This window comes from Egretta garzetta, unplaced genomic scaffold, assembly GCF_000687185.1.
Source record: "Egretta garzetta isolate BGI_Z169 unplaced genomic scaffold, ASM68718v1 scaffold486, whole genome shotgun sequence".
Classification (NCBI taxonomy): domain Eukaryota; kingdom Metazoa; phylum Chordata; class Aves; order Pelecaniformes; family Ardeidae; genus Egretta; species Egretta garzetta.
Genome location: NW_009260126.1, coordinates 2,270,075 through 2,288,999, shown reverse-complemented (window position 1 = coordinate 2,288,999; position 18,925 = coordinate 2,270,075). Strand labels below are relative to the sequence as shown.

Genomic DNA, 18,925 nt, shown 5'->3' with positions numbered 1-18,925 from the left:
GTTCGACATCAATCGCCGTTGACGTCATACAAGGAGCTAAGCGGACATATAACGGCGACAGTCGGCTGGAATGAACAAATAGTCCGCCTTGCAGTAATGCATCTGCAGGCCCTGAAAAAGGTAATTTTGTCACAGTATAAAATCACGTGGTATATGCTGGTTTTAATAATAATGCGGTAATGGCCCATTTTCTTTGTGTAACTGTTGGCCGTGTGATGAATGCTATGTTACCATTTACTGACATTGTTAGTTTCTTTTACTGGTGGGATTTTGCTGTTATCAGAGCACCATGGAGCAAATAAATTTAGTTAGGAACATGTTCCTTGGCTCAAACCCAAGTGACTTTAGTTTTTTAGGTTTTAAATTTGAAAGATTCTCAGAGCTTGGTTTTGCCAAGACATGCCCTCTGCACGTGACTTGCTTAAATCACACCTGAACCGTCCATATGGACTAATACGAAAATTGCTCTTTTCTTCCTCCATCATACATAAATGTACTCAAATTTTGTTCCAACTTCTGGCAACAAAAGAAACTTCACTTATGCAGTCTTTGAGACAGAAAATCCGCCAACAAGAACAGGGAAAATTGCAAGCACAAAAAGCTCCCGACTTTCCTGCCCCTGTGTGAGAGGAGTGTTACAGGAAAGGATGCATCAGGAGTGGATTACACTGATGGATCAGGCTCTGTCAACGGCTACTGGAGACTCATGCAGAGTTCCCAGTGGAAAACTTACAGACAAAAAGCAAAAATATCACCATCTGACACTGGGAGAATTTCACCCTCTAGGTGAAGGAGCTTGGATGGTACAAAATCTGAATCAGTCACTTATAAAAATAAATGCTCTAAGCCTCCCTGTAAAAATCTGAGAACACATTTCATTTCATGTCTGAAAACACCTCTGTAAGTTGTGCATTTTTCAAGAACTGACAAAATCAAGAAAGCATGACATGGTGAAGAAATAAAGTACTGGTTTATCAGAAGAAAGCTCAATACATTCACAAATAATAAAGATGTGGCTAAATTCTGCATTCCTCATTCAATAAAAGCACATATTCGAGTGAATGAGTAGAAGCTGTAAACTGTTTCTCAGTGAATATTTACATAGGGCCTGATTTTGCAATGGGCTGATTCATTGCCTCCTATGGAAAAGCCAAGCCTACCATATAAAAGCTAACCCATTAGATAATCTCAAAAGTAGGTGCCACTGAGAATAAGGTATTTGAAATTACACTGGTCGGTGTTTTTTCTGCTTTAATTTACCGTCCTTTCCCTCAGTTAGGTTGTGCTCAGTTTGAAGCCTGCAGGGAATTAAGAACTGCTGCTAGTTCAATCTAGAAGTGCTGCTGGAAAAATGGAAGGCTTTTTCTGCCCAAGACTGCAGGCTTGTTGCCTTTTGAGGCAGGTAGATACTGATGGATTAGGATTCTTGGTAGTATTAAGCTCGGAGTGAGGATTAGAGTTGTGGTTATGGAATCAGGAGGTGCAGAAATGAGCCAATAGCTTTCTTTTTGGTTTATAAATTGTAAACCAAACTCTAGTCCTTCTGCTAGGGGATTACTGTCTTCATGTAGATCCCAGGCTGGAAACAGTCATTGGTTTTATGTGAAGTTTGAGCCTGTCATATGCAAGTAGGGTTCTACAAAACCCAATTTGGAAGCTAAATCTGAAAGTATTCCGGCTTTTAAAGTGCTGGATATGTCAATGTTGTTTGTTATAACTAGAACTTCAGGAACCCAAGGCTTCCAACACCCTGCAAACCTGCATTAACCTGACACATTTTATAAGCTTTGAAAAAAAATTGTAGGAATGTAGGCATCTACTAGAGCCTGCCACCACAGCATGTAAGCATCCTGCCAACATGTTTACTCACTGCTGTAATGAGCACATGCAGGATTAGAAAGTTTGTTTAACTATTACTGGAAACCATTTTCCATCACAGTCCTTTCAGCTGTTTTACGAATACTGCAGGAGGAAATTCTGCCTTCGGGCTCATAGGCTTGGAACGCATAAATGGTGGTGCAGGAAGACTTAGCAGTGCCAAGCTGTAACCCTGGGAAGCCCCTCACACAAGTGCACTGTAACTCACTATGAGAGTAACATACAGGAACATTAAGTGACGTGAGCAATGTCAAGGGAAGTAAGACTCACAGCCTGTCCTGGTTCTCTTGTCAAACGACATCATGTAACATGCTTCAGATGATGTTTGCCGGTGCTATGGCACAACTACATTATGATTGCAAGCACCAAAATAGGAAGGTGTGGACATGAGTGAGTTGGTATGGTCACCCTGTAAATCAGAGGCAGAGGAAAAACTAGAATTTAGTGATGCAGAGAGCCAGTTTCTCAGCTCTATCAAATATGTATCCTGTAATTTCGTAGCCATATATTGTTTCTTCATGTAGTCAAGCATAAGCTATTTAAGGCAGGGGTTCCCTGTGCATGTAATTGTATGTTATGTAACAAGAGTGATGTGTCTAATTGTTACTGTAAAAAAATACATATAATAATGACCAATGATTTCTGCCTTCCCTAGTAGTGCATATTTTCCTTGAAGTAATCAGGGACTTGTTGCTAGGTAGTTAATATTTAAGGTACCTTAAATATTTTAATGTGTCTATGCCTGCTGTTTCTAGGCAGCAATATTTGTTTATGATAGTTATACAACCCTTTCTACCTTATATCCTTTATTCAGTGGATCTAATATACACATAGTTAAATTTCAGTCCTGATATTTTTTTTTCACAGAGTAGCATATCTAAGTATCCACTGTTAAGGATGATAAAATATCTCTGATGTAGAGGATTTATTGTCAGGATGCACTGCTAGCATTTTTTTTCTTTCTTTGTACAATCCTCAAAACTGAATAAAATACTTAAATAAGGTCATTTGAAAGTTGGTGGTGCTATTGTGGGCTTTCAGTACCTATTGCAGATACTTACATGTTTCAAAAGTACAAAATTCCAAAGTTTTAAAGTAATCATATGATTTTGGTATTTTGGGTGGAGAGAAGCCCAATTTGGATTGCATTACAGTTACCTTCATCTTTGTCCTCATGCTTCCAGGCTTAAGAGTTGGCTTTATATCTGGTATGCAGGCATGCAGAAATTTTGATGAACATTTGAATTTAATGGCTGAGGATCAAGATCACCTTTAATTGGAGAGATAAATTAGAGTTGAACTCCCAACTTTTTTTGACCAAGCTCTCTAAATTGTTAAGAGAAATCTTCACATGCAAATCTGCTCTATCATCTTACTCTTTCCTAAGAGATAGTAGGCCAAGAGAAAGAGGTTTCATGTTAGTTGGAAAGGCAGTTGAGGAGAGCAAGAATGGAGATGAGATGAGAGCTCATCAGAAAGGATGACACTGGGAACCAAGTGGGAAGACCCTGGGGACCAAGGGGTATCTGTTACCATTTCATCAATCCTTTGGAAGTAAAAATCTCAATATTTTTGGCTACTGGGCAACACTGCTTTAGGTTTTCCTTGGCTTAATGTCAATTTTATTTCAATAAAATAGAAATACTCGTACTGGGTTATGGCTCTAACAGATTTTACACTGTGAGCTTTGTGCTTGGAGAGGCAAAAGACTACCAACTCCTCATACTCTTTGCCACAGATCTATAAGGGCTGCAGAAAACACACATGATCTGCCTGCCAGCCCTGTGGGAAACACACAAGAGAATTCTTCCAGACATTGCTCATTTCTGCAAATGGAAGAACCTGAGCTTTCCTGACAGGACAGAACTGAATGGGAACTCAAAGTTCACCAAATGATGAAAAGCAATAAATCAGGGCTTCAAGTAATTAGACTTTGCAAATCTAATATGTTCACTGTCAGGTGCCGCAGAAATACAGTAAAGCCAGAAAAGTTCCATACACCTTTGTTGCTAAATTCAGTATATTTCTTTTACCGTTTTAAAACTAAGACAACACCCCATTTTTTAAAATTAATTTTATATTTGTGAAGGCAGCTGAACAGCCCTGCAGACAGATCCTCTATCCACTGAGTAGATACAATAGAAGTAATAACACATCAAAGTTTGTTACATTTTCTTGCCTGCTCACTTCATGCCTAGAAAAGGTACCAATTCTCATTAGGAGACGCTACTTATCTTCATGTCTGGTCCGCCTTTTTACTGAGACTTCCAACAACATTATCAATTAATGCAAATTCTAGCAGTGATTTCTGTATTTGTTGTGGAACACGCCACAGAATACTGCACAGTCCTATAGCTGTCTACTGTAAAGGACCAGAGATGAACTCCATATTCCTCATCTAACTCTGAAACGTGAAGTATGTCTTCACAGATCCTTTAGCATTCTTTTGTGAAATTTGCCAAATGTACTTTTGTTTTTATAATTTGAAGTTTAGCCTGTGATCCTCTACTTTTTTTTTTTTTTTTTGCTAGTTTGTTTGATACTGAAGGCTGGACCTCCTCCTTCCTTTCCTCCAGATTCCCAACTTCTGGAGACAGCAGTGAAAATTCCAGTAAGCAAACAACTGAACTAGCCTCTGATTTTTACCCTCTTTATTTTTTAAAGTTGCCTATTTATAAATTCCAGAAAGGTATTTGACTGAGAATTGGTATGTTCCACTGCTTTGTAACAAGCTTCTTGCCTATCTTAAAATAACTCTTGCTTTGGATCATATTGGCTGGCATACGACATTTGTATCTAGTATTACAAAGAGTGGACAGACTGTTCACATTCACACAGTGGTGGTTCACAGGACTGTAGACCAATACCACATACAATACTGTGAACGCATTGTTTGTGTAGAACTAGGAAATCCAAATTATCCAATATAAAAGGCTCACTCTTTGTGCAGTAAGGCTAATGTATCTTAGAATCATCCATTTATCTTTAAGCAAATGTTTTAAGAGAAAAATAGTTTAAACAGACTAGTTCATTTGGATCTCCTGTGTACCATTATGAGATACTCCTAGCCACATAAACACAAGGTGAAAGTGCCAGTAAGAGCATTGTATCTACTCCTAAAACTATTGTTTGTATTTCATTAATGACAATATAATATGTCCAGAGAAATTTGGCTTATTAAGTCTTTTTGTTAAGGCTTCAGGAAATCATGTTTTGCATGGTTAACTTATAGCTTCAACCTGTATTCTACAGACAGCACTACGGAGCTCAGTTGGCTTTTTCTAAAGGCCTCTTACCCAAGTGGCCCAAAAGGGCTGGGTTTGTTTCTGTCAGAAAAACTGTGTTATTGATCAATATTAGCTTTTGTAACAAAACCAAAGCTTGATCTGATATTAAATGTTTACAGATTTAGATTTTAGTTTCATGAGACACCTGCATTTCACTACTTGGACACAACAGGACCAAAAGCACCGAAGTTACTGCCTGTAACTAGTCCTTTAGTCTAATCCCATTTTACCCTCATGTTTGGGTACATCTTATTTAAGTTATTCATGCAGTAGTGTCTTTTAGTTGGTTACCTGCGTATTTAAAAAGATCAATACACGCACATCAAAGGAGGGAGATTGAAAACCTAGCAAATTAAAATCTTCTCATAAGCATACCTTGATTAGCCGTTGTCCTCTTCAGCAGCTATACACCAGCTACCAGATGCTTTTTTAAAAATTATTTCAACTATCATTTTTAAAGTGCCACATGATATCCTCACTGAGGATACAGAGACAGAGACTAGGGCTTTGCTAGGCTGGCTGACATTGCTACTGGAATGCAGGGGAATGATCTGCCTCTACAAACTGTGCTGTGTTGCTTTCCTGCCTTCCGGGTGGAGCTCCGCTTGTACTACTTCCCTTCCCCAACCTCTCTGCAAACACAGCTGAGCTAACATGAAGTTGGAAGTAAAACATATCCCAGATAAAGGGCTTGTACCTCCCATCAGAGAAAGGGAGGAATCGACACCAGAGAGTGCCAGAGTTCTGTCCTTGCATGTTCTTGGCGGACGTAACTATCTGCTGCCTCTTCCCAAGGGTCTGGTATGATTTGGCCATGTGTAAATAGTCAAAATGCTGTATTTATAGGAAACGCAACGCCTTGCTGCTGTGATAGTTTAAATATAGAGAACAGGCCACTACTGGCATTTAAAATATCACTAGCTGGACAAGATAGTGCAATCAGAAAATAGCCCAAGCTTTTACTGTAATTCTGTGTACAGGCTTTTCGTATCACTTTTGCTACTTTTAAATGAGTTGAAGCAGTGTTTCACTCACTTGGGGGTTATTTGCTTCTTGAGCAAATGAAATGTTTGACATAGACTCAAAATTGAGTAACAGGCAGCTTTATTCTTTTTCTTACTGAAAATCCTTGAGGTATTTTCATTTTTTAAAATGGCTACTGCAAATGCAGCATGTGTATTTTAACACCTTGTATTCCACAGCACATTTGCTGTTTGTTGCGCATCTATTTTTGAAAAGCAGTGCAATGTAATGTCATTCTTCTTATTGCTCATATTAAAACCCTAATTACTTACAACCAGAGTTTCAAAGCCAAGGTTCCGCAGTTAAGTTACCCAGGGTCAAGCCACAGACCAGCCAGTACCATACCGCAGAAATGCAAGTTCATGACAGATCTTTTCCTCTCCTCTGCCAGCTACCCACATCATTGGTATCAAAGCAAGGAAGCAAGCAGGCTCTGGCAGAGAGGAGGTCAGAAGCTTAGAGGGAAGAGGTGGGAATCTTCATCTGCTTCCTCTGCTACTCCTTCCTCCCAGCCCATATGCAGAATTTGTAGCTATGCTGATGTGTCAAGACATACATGTTGGACTGGGTGTAGTTTCATCTTGAACAAGAGAGGAAACAAAGACAGACTATGACTCAGAGCAACAGTCTTCCAGCAGGGCAGCCAAATGTACTTTCCCTTATTAGGCCAGATCATGAAACCTTGCCTCATTTTGAGTGATACCTAATTCTGCAGTAGTATCACGGACTTTACTAATCAACTTTTAAAGTACTGCTTAGCAGAATGTAACTCTGCTTCTAGCTTTGCTTCTTTCAAACAAGTTGTAATTAAATTGGACTCCACCTACTCTGACCAACATTGACTAGTATAACATGAATCAGGATCCATTAGCAGATGACAGGTTTTAAAAGGACAGCACCTGTTTAACTTCCTGCAAATGGTATGTTTTTATGACTGTAATCTGAATTTCCACATTGCCATCTCAGCTAATGAGGTGTTTTTGATCTGGATTATTTTAGTGGGCTACTAAGAAAAACTGGAAAGAGACAGGGCCTCACGCCTCCCACAGACCTTGCTTATAGCTTAATTGTAGGAACCCATAGCTGATTTTCCTCTACTTAAGTATTTTTGTAATGTGATGTCAGACCTGTGTCCTGAACTGAAATGTAATCCTGCAGAAGGAACATGTCACATAAGAATTATGCAGGCAGACGAACTTTCACACCTCTTCTGCTGGAATGCCTACAATGCTGCTCCAAAAGCTAGAGTAGCCAAATGGTTACAAGACTTTGTGTATTCTTACACAGTGTTGTGGACTATCAAAATGAAACTAAAAGAAGCATCAACCTTCTACCATATAACCAAGCTGACAGTTCACAGTCCAATTGTTATTTCAAAACACTTGTTTCTAATCTCATGATTCAGAGTATAATTTAATAAGTCATCAGTTGCCTTGAGCAGCTCTATTGAAGTTCTCTTCATAAGCTGTAAACGCATGCTGCCAGGTAGAAAAAAAAAAAGTGTTTTTACAAACGCGCTTCTGCAGTTTGATTAGGAGTCCTTCCTCCCTTGCACTCATTGTACACTGGTCTGACTGCTGCTTTCATTTTACATGGATGTAGCTGAAATATGTTTTATGTCCCTTGCTTAAATATAAGTTGCTAACAACTTAGAACAACCACAAAGTATTGCTTAGGCTGTTCACAAAGTGAGAGGACTATCTCTTAATCCTATTGGCTCTATGCATACAAAGTATGTTTGGCTGGAAATTCAGAAGTAGTTGTTAATAAAAGGCTGATGACTTTGCAGAACAAGTTAAGATGCTGTAGATTTCTGTAAGACAACAGCAGTAGATATGGATTTCTTAATGTTATAAACATGTCTGTTAAATGGTGACTCCCAGGGCAGAGGGAGAAAAAAAAGAAAAAAAGGAAAGACTAAGCCACATTTTTTTCCTCAATCCACATATGTGATACAGCAACAACATTAAAAGGGAGCAAGTGAATGGAGAAAGGCACATTTTGGTCTTGATGAGAAAGCAGCTGTCAGACTTCAACTACAATAGTATGCTAAAAGAAATGTCTATGTTTAGAATAGTGTATTTGAAACCCATTACTGCCCTTGCCATTTCCATCTTATAAAATCACAAGACTAAATCAGGCTTCTATATTATTTTATTTCCCTCTTAAAATATAGCATTGAAGTCCTGCACACATATAAATATCCCTACAGTTTCTTCACACTTTCTACCCAACATTACTTAAAGTGCCCAACTGTGAACATTCAAAATAAAAACATTACTGCTAAGAGTGGCTATGCTTATAGAAGGACTGCTATTCCAACAATGCAGGCCACTGATTTTACAAAAATCACCTGCAAAAGAATACACCCTAAACAACACGCATCAATATTAACCCTGAAGTAGTTGGTTTGGTTTTTTTTTTCCCCACTCAGCTGATCTAAAAGTGATTAATGTACAGGGTTTATTTTTGAAACATGTCTTTTGCAATAGTGTAAGAATAAAGGATAAATGCATTACTTTCTTTCTAACTCTCTCCTTCCCCCACAATGTGTTTACTGTGTCCCAAGCTGCTATGTTGATTAAAAAACAGTTGAAAAGAGCTCTGGAAATGCATGCAACTTAAAATTCACTTAAACACACTTTAAGTTATAGAGTCTGAGAGATTTTAATTTCAGCATGGGGCTATGGTTCAGTTGGATTATTAGATGTGTTTGTTGTGGTGGCAAGATTGGTAAACACTTCTTCCTTAGTTTCAGGCTGATGTCCTTCCATTTTGGTATCCTCTTTAGCATCTTTACTACTGGTATCTCCCTTGTTCTTGACTACCACAGGTTCAATCTCCATGATTTCCTGTGCTGGCTTAGGCTCTGGCAAATTTGGCTGAAGTCCATCAACTTGAACTGGTTCTGGGACATCTTCTGCTTTCTGTTCCAGTCTCTCCAAAATCTTCTGGACCTTCCTTACACCATCTCTCCTGGCCTGGCGCACATCCACACGACCCTCAGGGTCCACTGAGTCTAGGGCTAGCAACTCTTTGGTCAAATACTCTTCAATCATCAAGTATTTTTTGTCAGTTTTCTTGCCTTCAAAGGAGTCAACTGCCTGCTCAAGCATTTGTACTTTCTCCAGAATTGCCTCCACTTTCAGAACACCAGGATGCTTTTGAGGTTCTCCCGTTTCCATTGTCTTCGGTGTTGTCACTTCTTCAGGAGGCGGCCTTTCCTGTGGGGGAACAATCTTAACTGGACAGGGAACCTTTTTGTCAGCTTTCTCTGCCATGGCTGGAGGCTTCTGGGGTGTTAGTTTAGGATCCGGTTCTTGGTGGGTGACCTGAATTGGGATATATGGTGATGGCGCCTCGGTTTCAGGTGGTGGGACTGCCTTGTCTTCAGGTTTCATTTCAGGTGGTGGGGATGGTCTTGGTGGCTCTTGAAGCGGGACTTGTTGCTGAGAAACCTGGTAAGCAAAGTAAGTTTGTGTTGAGATACAATGAACAATGCTCCGTATTTCCTTCTAATGAACAAGTAACCTAACATCCAATTTTATGTACTTCTAGAATTGTAATTTTCACATACACCAGATGATTACTTTCCTGTGCATTGCTGAATTTTACTTTTCTTAAAATAAAAAAGCACTGTGCTGAATAGTTCAGTTATTGTTTTCAAGCTATTGCAGATTACAAGCACTAATTGACTCTGAAAGACATTAAACTTCATCCCACCAAATCCTGCCCACACTTACTCAAATCAAGCAGTTTTGTAAGATGGGACCTTAGAGAAAAGCCCTCACCTGACTTAAGTCAGCAAGATTTGTTGCAGCTGACAGCAGCACAGCCAAGGTTTCATCCTCAATGTGTCTCTAACTGAGAGCTGGTGTTTCTTGAAAAGCTAACTACTTTGCTGAGTTTTAATCACATGTTGGGATGTTCTCATCCCATTCTTGTTTTCAGGACATTTGTTTTTTTGCTAGTGCTTATTCTTACTGATTTTACCTTTAGAGTATTTACATGCAGAGGTTACTACGTCAATCTTATTACAATGCAACAATTAGAGACAATCCCTGGGATTACTACAGATCTAACAGTCATCAAATCAGAAATCTCTTGAAATTGAGATCAGTTTTGAAATCTTAGCAGAAAACTGGAATTGGTGAGCTCTGTATTTTCCTTCTCCCGCCACCCCCTTGCCTTATTTGTGCACATATGGTGATTTTGGAAAGGTACCAGATCCAGCTCTCACAAATAAAATCAAGGCTTGTTTTTATACATACCCCTTCCACACACTCACAGTTGTCAAATTCCCAATAGTCTTTAACTGTAGTTTTAGTAAGAATTTTAACATGAGCAACATGGTCTATAAGCAAGAGTAGTAGGAACAAGAAAAAGCTCTAAGACTAGATTTTGCTGATCCTTTTTTTTCCTAACTAAAATTGCTTCATGCACCTGATGATATCCTAAATAGTTCTGAGACATCAATAAGCTGTATTTACATAGATGTCACAAATCCCATGGACCTGATTTTCTTCTCTCAAACAAAATGCAACATCAGTGACCTCAGTGTAATTATACTCTGATGAGAGGAAAATCAAATCATGTGTTAGATCATACTTCAGTGATCCAAAGACTCCGCAACCCCCACAGGTGGAAAGGCAGCTTGCTGCTAGTGTATTATCTCAGTATCTCCCAGTTTGTTTAAATACAGAAATGGAGACTGTTTTACATGCTTTCATGCACCTCTTAGTATGAACCAATTTTTCATCTCTAGCCACACTGAACAAAATACCTCGTAGGTAATTCCCTTCCCCATTCCACGTACCTGGGGTCTGTCTACAACTGTCTGCACTCTGATGGGAGCTGGGGGCTGTATCTGGGTCATGACTAGCCTCTCTGAGACACTCTGAATGGAGACTGTGCTCGCGGTGTCTTAGGCTCCCTCTCATCCGGTTGAATCTTGTGAAACACTGGTTGGTGGGCTTGGTATTCACTCTGCTGGGCAGGGTAGTGTGTTTTCTGCGCCTGATGGTAGACTTGCGTTGGCTGCCGTGGGATATTTTCATGGATCACGGGAATTGGAATATAACCACGAGGAAGCTGATGGCTTCCTGCATTGGGTCTGCCAGAGGACTGAGGGGAAACTGTTGGAGAATCAGAAGCTCCAGGAGATTGAGGCTGCCATGAAAACAAACCCCATTATTAAATTTTAGCTGGTTTTGTGCTCATAGTACTTTTCATTTCCAAGGAGAAAAGGAAGAAGGTCATAGAAACTAGACTCATGTTTCCGGCACGCAAGGGATCCACTTCCTTGTTTTTTTGGCCAAGGGCCTCACTAGACAAACCACAGAACTTGTGAGAGAGCATCACTGTAACAAGTAGAAACCTGAGCTACAGCATTCCCAGCCCTCAAATGAGCAGGGAGTGGATGCTCACTCAGAACGTTTGCTGGTCTGCTGTTCCTGTCTATACTTGTTAAATTTGAGGCAAAGTTAAGCAAACAAAGTATATGCTTTGGAGACAAAACCAAACCCCTATAGAGGCACACAGCATTTAGACCTGTGATCCTGGTCACACAAACAGATTTTGTTTGGATTTTTTTTTTTTTTTTTTAAAAACATGTAATTCAGTAGCAGGCTATGGCAATGCACATTGGCTAATGCCCCCTTTTCCACCCCTAAGGCCTTCCAACACCTTAGCCCCTTGGCACCAGCCACAAGAGCTGCGCTAGCCTAGACATGCTGTTAGCAAGGGCAAGCACCAGGCTCACAGCAGAATCCCATTCCCAGCTAGCTGAAGGTTGTGGGGCTGCAGTTTGGGGAGAAGCAGCTTACTTGCTTCCAGCTCCCTCATTCCTCATGCTATGCCAACCCATCGCCTCACCTACGCTGTACCAACTCTAGCAGCTGTCAGGCTGTTCTCTGACCACTTTCACTATGAGGGGAAAAAAATAAATTATTTCCTGATGGGTTTGTTACACAGCTCAGTGAAAGGCCAGGTCAGACTGGAGCAGGACAATGCAGCCAGTGGCAAGAGAAGGGCAAGCAAGGCAGAAGAGAAACAAGACCCCTCTTTCGGTGCTGGGGAACTTCTCTGCTCAGCTGCCCATGAAAACAGCAACCTTAAATAAGTAAGTTAATGCTGGCTTCTATACCCATCACTGCTACTTCTAGTGGTCTTATCAACGTGGGGTTTTAAAGGCACAACCACAGCCTCTGGTCAGATGATACCCACACTGCGCTACCTAAGTTTGTAACACCAAGTTCTGAAGTCCTCAGTAGTTATCTCAGAGGACTTTGGTAAGAGGCACAGAAGCCACTCTGAATACGAGATAAAGTGTATACCCAACTGTTGGGAGAAGAAAAAGGTGAGCCTCTTGTCCCGGCACTGCACAGACAAGGCCTTGTTAGTCAAGACAGCTGAGAAACCTGCTAACAGAATTTTAATTACACTGTTCAGACTCCAAACAGGTTTCAGAACCACCACTGCTGAATTGCAGACCTGATGATCTATTTTCAGCTTGGTGAAGGCTGAATTTCCTGCTCATCTTTCTTTGAATAAAATGAGGTTGATATTTCCATATACTACAAGAATACCAATTCTGATAGTTCTCTAGAGAGAACAGGCATACCGAAATCCTACCTTCTGAAATGCAAAAGCCAGCAGGGTGACTTCTTTTTGAAAACGTTCATAGTTTGAAGTTAATTTAACATGCCACCAAGTCCAAAAATACTTCACAATTGATTTTTAAAGCTGTATATATGTACATCTACACACTTAATACAACTGAAGTACTACACTGGAAAGCAAAGATCACAGCAGTACAACTTCAAAATGGCCTGGGTTGTTAGCTAACTGACTGCTTTGGGGTTTTTTTTCCTCCCACTTTATTCTCTTCAGTTTCTGACTCATGGTGCAAAACACAAGAGACTTGCCTGTATCCTCTGCTTGGGGGAGAACTGGTATAAACCCTAAAACAACCTTACCCTGCCACAGGACCTGCACAGCTCAGGGGTTCCCTGCAGAAGCTATTTACGTGCATTTATTTCTGCAGAATCATTCCAGAACAAAAGCGGGCGATGCTAGGAAAAAAACTTACATCTTTATGCTGCTGTGACTGTGCACTTTTGCATTTTAATACTCTGGAAGTATTGGGAAAATGTAATCCTGTGGCAAGTTTGGCTTTCTGAAGGATAAAGTACCCCTGTGACATTGAGGTCATAAATGCTGCAAAGACCAATGCAAACACACCCCAGCAATACTGACAAGTTACCTCAGGTCCATGTGTGGCCGGCACTTGGGCTGCTGCAGCTGCCGGTGTCTGTCCACATTGTTTATCCGCCTGAGAAGCCTCTGTTGGTCCCCTTGGAGGGGACTCAGGGCTGGCACAGGCCCCCCTCAGAGGTGGCTGTGCCTGTACTGTGGCAGGCACAGCTTCTGTCTTGTATCGCTGCACACCCGGCTGTGGAACAGAAAAGCACGGGTGCTGCCGTCTGCCATCGACGCCCTCGTGGATGACGGGAATAGGGATATAGCCAGCCCGGAGCTTGGGGTATCCCATGTTTCCTTCTCTTGCTGGTGGCTGTTTGGGGCTATCACGAGATGGACCATTTGCTGACGACTGGCCTTCCTGAAAGATAAAAACATCACACAGCCCTTGCTGGTAGCTCAGCTCAATACGCCTGGTGAGAAAAAGCTGCCCTAAAGGTCTGTGCTAAAAGCAGTAATCAGCAGCTTCTGAGAAGTTCAGACCCCCTTGGGTCCGTGCAGGGCAGCTAACAGCAGGTGCTAATGCTCCCAATCTGCAGGCAAGAGAAGGGACTAAGCTAAAAAAAAAAAATCTGCTTCTGTACAAGTCTTTCACCCCCACTTCTCATAAATACCAATTTAGCCTTTAAAATACCCATGTAATTACAACAGGATTTCTTACTTAGCATACATTACTTGCATTTAGCCACCAGCCCACCACCCCCTTCAGACAGAGCTCTTCCAAACAAGTGCTGTGGGACTGGGAGACAATTCCTCAGCACCTTTCAGAACCCACCCCATGCTACAAAGAACATCTGATAAGAAACTTTCAGGGAAGCCTAATCCCATCAGAAGTGCAGTCTTTGCTGGTGGTGTTCTTCCCACTGACTATTGTCCCGATCCAATGTCAGGGAGGTTTCATTTGAGACAAACCACATTCAGTAACAGTTCTCTACAGCTATCTAAAAAGTTACTAATGCCACATACACAGAAGGATGTATTTGCTTTCAGCTAGGGGAGGACCCAGTTCAGTAAATACTGAAGGAGAGGAGAAGGGAAGACAGGATAGCGTAACAAAGAGGAAAACGTTGAAAAGCAAAATAAATCCCTGTGCTGTTTGAGTATGCTCATTGGACAATGTCAAAGCTCTGGCAAGGGTGGAAGTGGTTTGTACTAAGAGCCCTCCCAAGTCCTCTAGTAAGTTCTTCCTGCATCGGTCATTCTATTTTGAGGCCCTCCAAGGGCCAAGTTCCAGATGTATCTCTAAGTCAGATCATGTAACAAGCACCTCTGTCATTCAGAGGGTAATGTCATTATTCAGTAAGAGGAGAATTTAATAAGGGGGCATATGGTGCAAGTGTTGGAAACCCTATTTTTAAAGAGGTGTTTAAGCTGCAAAAATATTTAATGTCACTTCTATACACATTAATATACTAATTCATTAAGAATTAACTATTTTACCAACCAGATTTTGAGTGTTCTTCCTATATGACAGTATCCCTTTAAAAAATAAATTCTGGTAATTCCTGTAAGCAATGAAACTGCAGAGAATAAAGGCTATTATTTAGGTAAGCTAATAAAGTAGAGATAACAAGTATTGAAAGGAACAAGTTCAAAGTCAGAGCCCTGACGTTGCATTTCCTTTTACTCCTTAAAAAAAACCCCAATCTCAACAAACAAAGGAAAAATTGTGAAAGAGGCATAGGGGAAAGCCAGGCCTAGAAAGTTCGCACAGAAAAGAATTTTGAAGTTGACTTTTCCAGTTCAGAACAAGGATGATCTCATGCCAGGGCCTGCACCGGGATCCACTGCCGACAGATGAGTCATTTTAAACTCACCCTATGAGAAACCACACTCCTTTGCTGAACGCAGGCTGTCTAGGGGCTTCGGGACCCCAAGGACCAACAAGCACTTGCCAGTTCACCTTCTACCAGCATAACCCTGAATCCACAGCACTCCCAGCAGCCACCTCTCCTGGGATCTGGAGGGACACGCAGTTATGCCAGCAAACTGCGTTCACCAGAAAATAAATTTGAAGTGCACTCAGCTACCAACAATGTGCAGCCATATCTGAGCCAAATGTTTGGCTCCAGGCGAGTGGAGCCAAGCAGGCTGCTGAGCAGGGAGGGGAACTGATGATTTGACAGTCGGAAGAAGCACCTTGCTGCTCAGCGCTGACTCGATGCATTCTGTGCCTGGCGTGCACCAGCTGCTCAGCACAGTCTCCCTGACGGAGGGAGCAGGCGGCTGCGGTTGTAATCGGAGAGTTCACAGCCAGCCACCCCACCTACAGGCATGGCTCCCACAGCTATAAAAAGGAGACTCACTCACTTCCAGCTTTATCAGACTCTCCGTGAGAAGGGTTGGTGCTGGGAAGGGTTTAGGAGCTCGGTGAGCCAGCAGCACCTACAGGCGCCCCCACATGAGAAGGCTCTTGGCCGCACTTGCTCCACTCCACCTGGGTGTACAACAAACCTGCCTTAAGGTTAGTTGCCAGCTCCTCTCTCCCTTGGCATTTTAGGGGTCTTCAGTGTTCTGAACTGCTCCATTTGGGGATAAACCCTTCAATCCCCTGCAACAATCCACAATGATAAATCCTTGCCAAGGCTTTGACATGGACAGTGTCCCACTCCTCACACATTCCATGAACCCTCTCCTAGGAGTCTGACCACAGGCTTCCCCTACCTTGTCTTCATTTTCAGACCCTTCAGACTGCCCTTGTTTTAAACTTTGGCAAGTTTAATACTTTTTTTGTTAATGGAAACACTGGCCCCTCTTAAAGACCACAGCATGAGCTCTCATTATTTGTCACTTATTCTTCCAGCTTCAGACAACCTCTGCTGCTACTATGGCAAGTTAGCATTTTGAGTTGGTCCTTTGCTCCAGGCTTTTTTTTTTCTTCTATGTGTGTCTCTTAACAGTGCAGTCATATTGGAGCAGTCCTCAGTAAAGGAATAAATGCAGCATCCCCTTTCCCTTCCCCTCCCTCGCCACTGTTGGTAGCTCTGAGGCAGACAGACCAGATTTAGGAAAGGTGCCCTCATCACAACTGCTCTTCCTGATCCACACTGTTCTTTTCAATACTTAATATTTAGCTCTATAAACGGTTCCATATGTTAGCCAGTTTGTATCACCACATCCTCAGTCCTTCTTTCCCATGCCTTTCTCCCCACCATTCTGTACATCCATGAACGTGCACAATCTGCGTGCTCTGAGGCATGACACCGGCAGCACCATGACCAAAAACTAATGAGGCCTTAGGGTCAGGCAGACAGCTGCAAGTGGTTCAAGGCTCATTTTTAGCAAGGATCCAGCACAACAGTGAGTACACACAGATCCCAGTACCCCATACTCAGGCTTTTGGGCAAAGCAGTTCTGTTTTGTGCAAGGGAGCCTGCATTTTCAGCCTGGACAAACAGGTTCTGGAAGACTTTAGGAGCAGCTCAGGTGTGCCTGGGGACACTATGACAAGGGGGAGGGCCAGATTCAAGCTCTGGAAAACTTTCCTTGTAATGGTACAGAGAAGAGATCCATGGACTCCCTCTGAATGCTTTAATTCCTGTTTCACAAGGGAGACAGGAGACCAAAAACCAGCCATTTTTCTGTTTTATTTGCCTTCTGTCAAATACAGTTCTTGCTCATTTTATTAACAAACACGTTATCTGAGAAAGCCCAAAGCTCACACTTAATACAAATCTGCACAAAGAGATGTGACCAAAAAATGAATGACAGGCCTTAGTCCATCATCCTTCCCAGTTTAAGTATAAAGAAAAAGGAACTCAACTTAGATTTCTTCATTAAACAAACTGAAGTAAATTTCTCCTGTCCTCATCCAAGGAAACAAGAAGTTCTTTGACATAAGAGATGAGAGTAATTATAAGCAACAGAATATTGAATTTTCCCATAGTAGCAGGACCAACAATCAGCACTGCATGAATCCCAGCTGTAATCACATGCTTACTTTACATTTAAGACACAGAATCCCCATAAAGGAGGGAGAACAAAAATGCAGAAGACTCCCTTGAACAGCTCAGAAATTTTGACAACAGTCTTGGCCTATGCTTCAGGTAGCCTGGAACACCACCAGAAACTCAGATCCAATCCACCATTTCAGGAAGTGCCGAGCAAGCGTGAAGGAGTCATCATCGCCAGTTGGACAAGAGGAAAAAGCATCGCTGTGTCTTGAGCAAAAGCCGTGAGTGGGACAGCTGAGCCGTGCTGGGAAAGCTGCTCAGGAGGAATGACAGCGCTCCTACCTCTCAGGACGAGGGCATACATTTCTGTTGTGAGGCCATCACCACGATAAATAAAGGTGTAGCCAGCACAAGTTGTGCAACTGGAAAAAACGTTTCATACCCCTACATCCTACTCTTGGCTTCCCATGGAAAGGGCACAGTCAGGAGTAACACTAAAATCCTCAAACTTGCTCAGATTTTAAGTGAGTTCTGACACTGTGTGCAATTGGAATGAAAAAAGTGACAGCAAGAGAAAAACACAACCTTGCAACAAACCCCCCCGGTACAGTTGTTCAGAGTGGGTAATGGCATAACTCTTGATGTGCCCCAGTGACAGCTCAAGTGTTATTCCAGATTGAAACACAGAAACCTGCAAATTCAGTCACTGCTGATGCTAGCAAGTTGCCACTGAAGTCATCCAGATGGCTGTACCAACAGAATGATATCTGCCAAAATATTCTGTATGTACGCTAGATTATTTGAGTAGTTGTATCAAATGGGAATCTCCCTTTTGAGACTGCTTGCATTTTTCATTCCTCTTACACCAAAATGGTCTACAGAAAAAGAAGTTAGAAAGCAAGTTTTGCTGTCATCACACTCTTGCATTTTTTCTTGACCTGTATTGATATTATTTATAATATGGTAGATTCAGGTCTGTAAAGCATGTATGTATTACACAAACATAGCACATCTGTAGCTCTTGCAGAGCAGCAGTGCACATATTTAAGTTGTACTTGTTCTGTAAATATTATCTAGCAAAGGAACACATTTTCACTAACATTACTGAGAAATTAAATACATCTTTCTGTATGCAAACAGAAGGTCTACAGACTTCAGTATGTTCTGAACGTTTAAGCTGCTGCTATAAAGAGTGTCATGTAAATAATAATAAGTATTCAGGTTGCTTAAATGACTGAGAAAATGCTAGTATCTGACAATCACACTTCCCATGATCTTAAGCCTGGATCCTATATATTTAGGAAACAGGAAGTAGTATAATCCTGTTCTTTCACAACAGAATACAATAATGTAACTGACTGAAACACAACAAAGTTTTCTTTGCACATATACTCATTTTTTTTTATATAAGATGACATGAATAACCAAAAAAGCCAGTAGTACCACCTAATATTCAAATTAAAATTATGTACCAATTCTATTTATAACAAAAAAACCACACACTATGTCAGAGAAAAGCAAAACTTTCACCATTAGAATTGGATTCCATGCCTGTTTGTATTTTACTTTTGGCCAGACTCCCCC

At 41.4% G+C, this 18,925-nt stretch overlaps 1 protein-coding gene across 1 annotated transcript in view; it reads right to left on the bottom strand.

Annotated features, from left to right (window-relative positions):
- Positions 1–8,335: 8,335 nt before the first annotated feature.
- Positions 8,336–18,925, bottom strand: part of BAG3 (BAG cochaperone 3) — an 18,009-nt gene continuing 7,419 nt past the window's right edge. The window contains 4 exon segments of the mRNA XM_035896904.1: positions 8,336–9,646; positions 11,005–11,069; positions 11,072–11,357; positions 13,453–13,809. Coding sequence (XP_035752797.1) covers positions 8,873–9,646; positions 11,005–11,069; positions 11,072–11,357; positions 13,453–13,809 — 1,482 coding nt within the window. The 3' untranslated portion in view covers positions 8,336–8,872.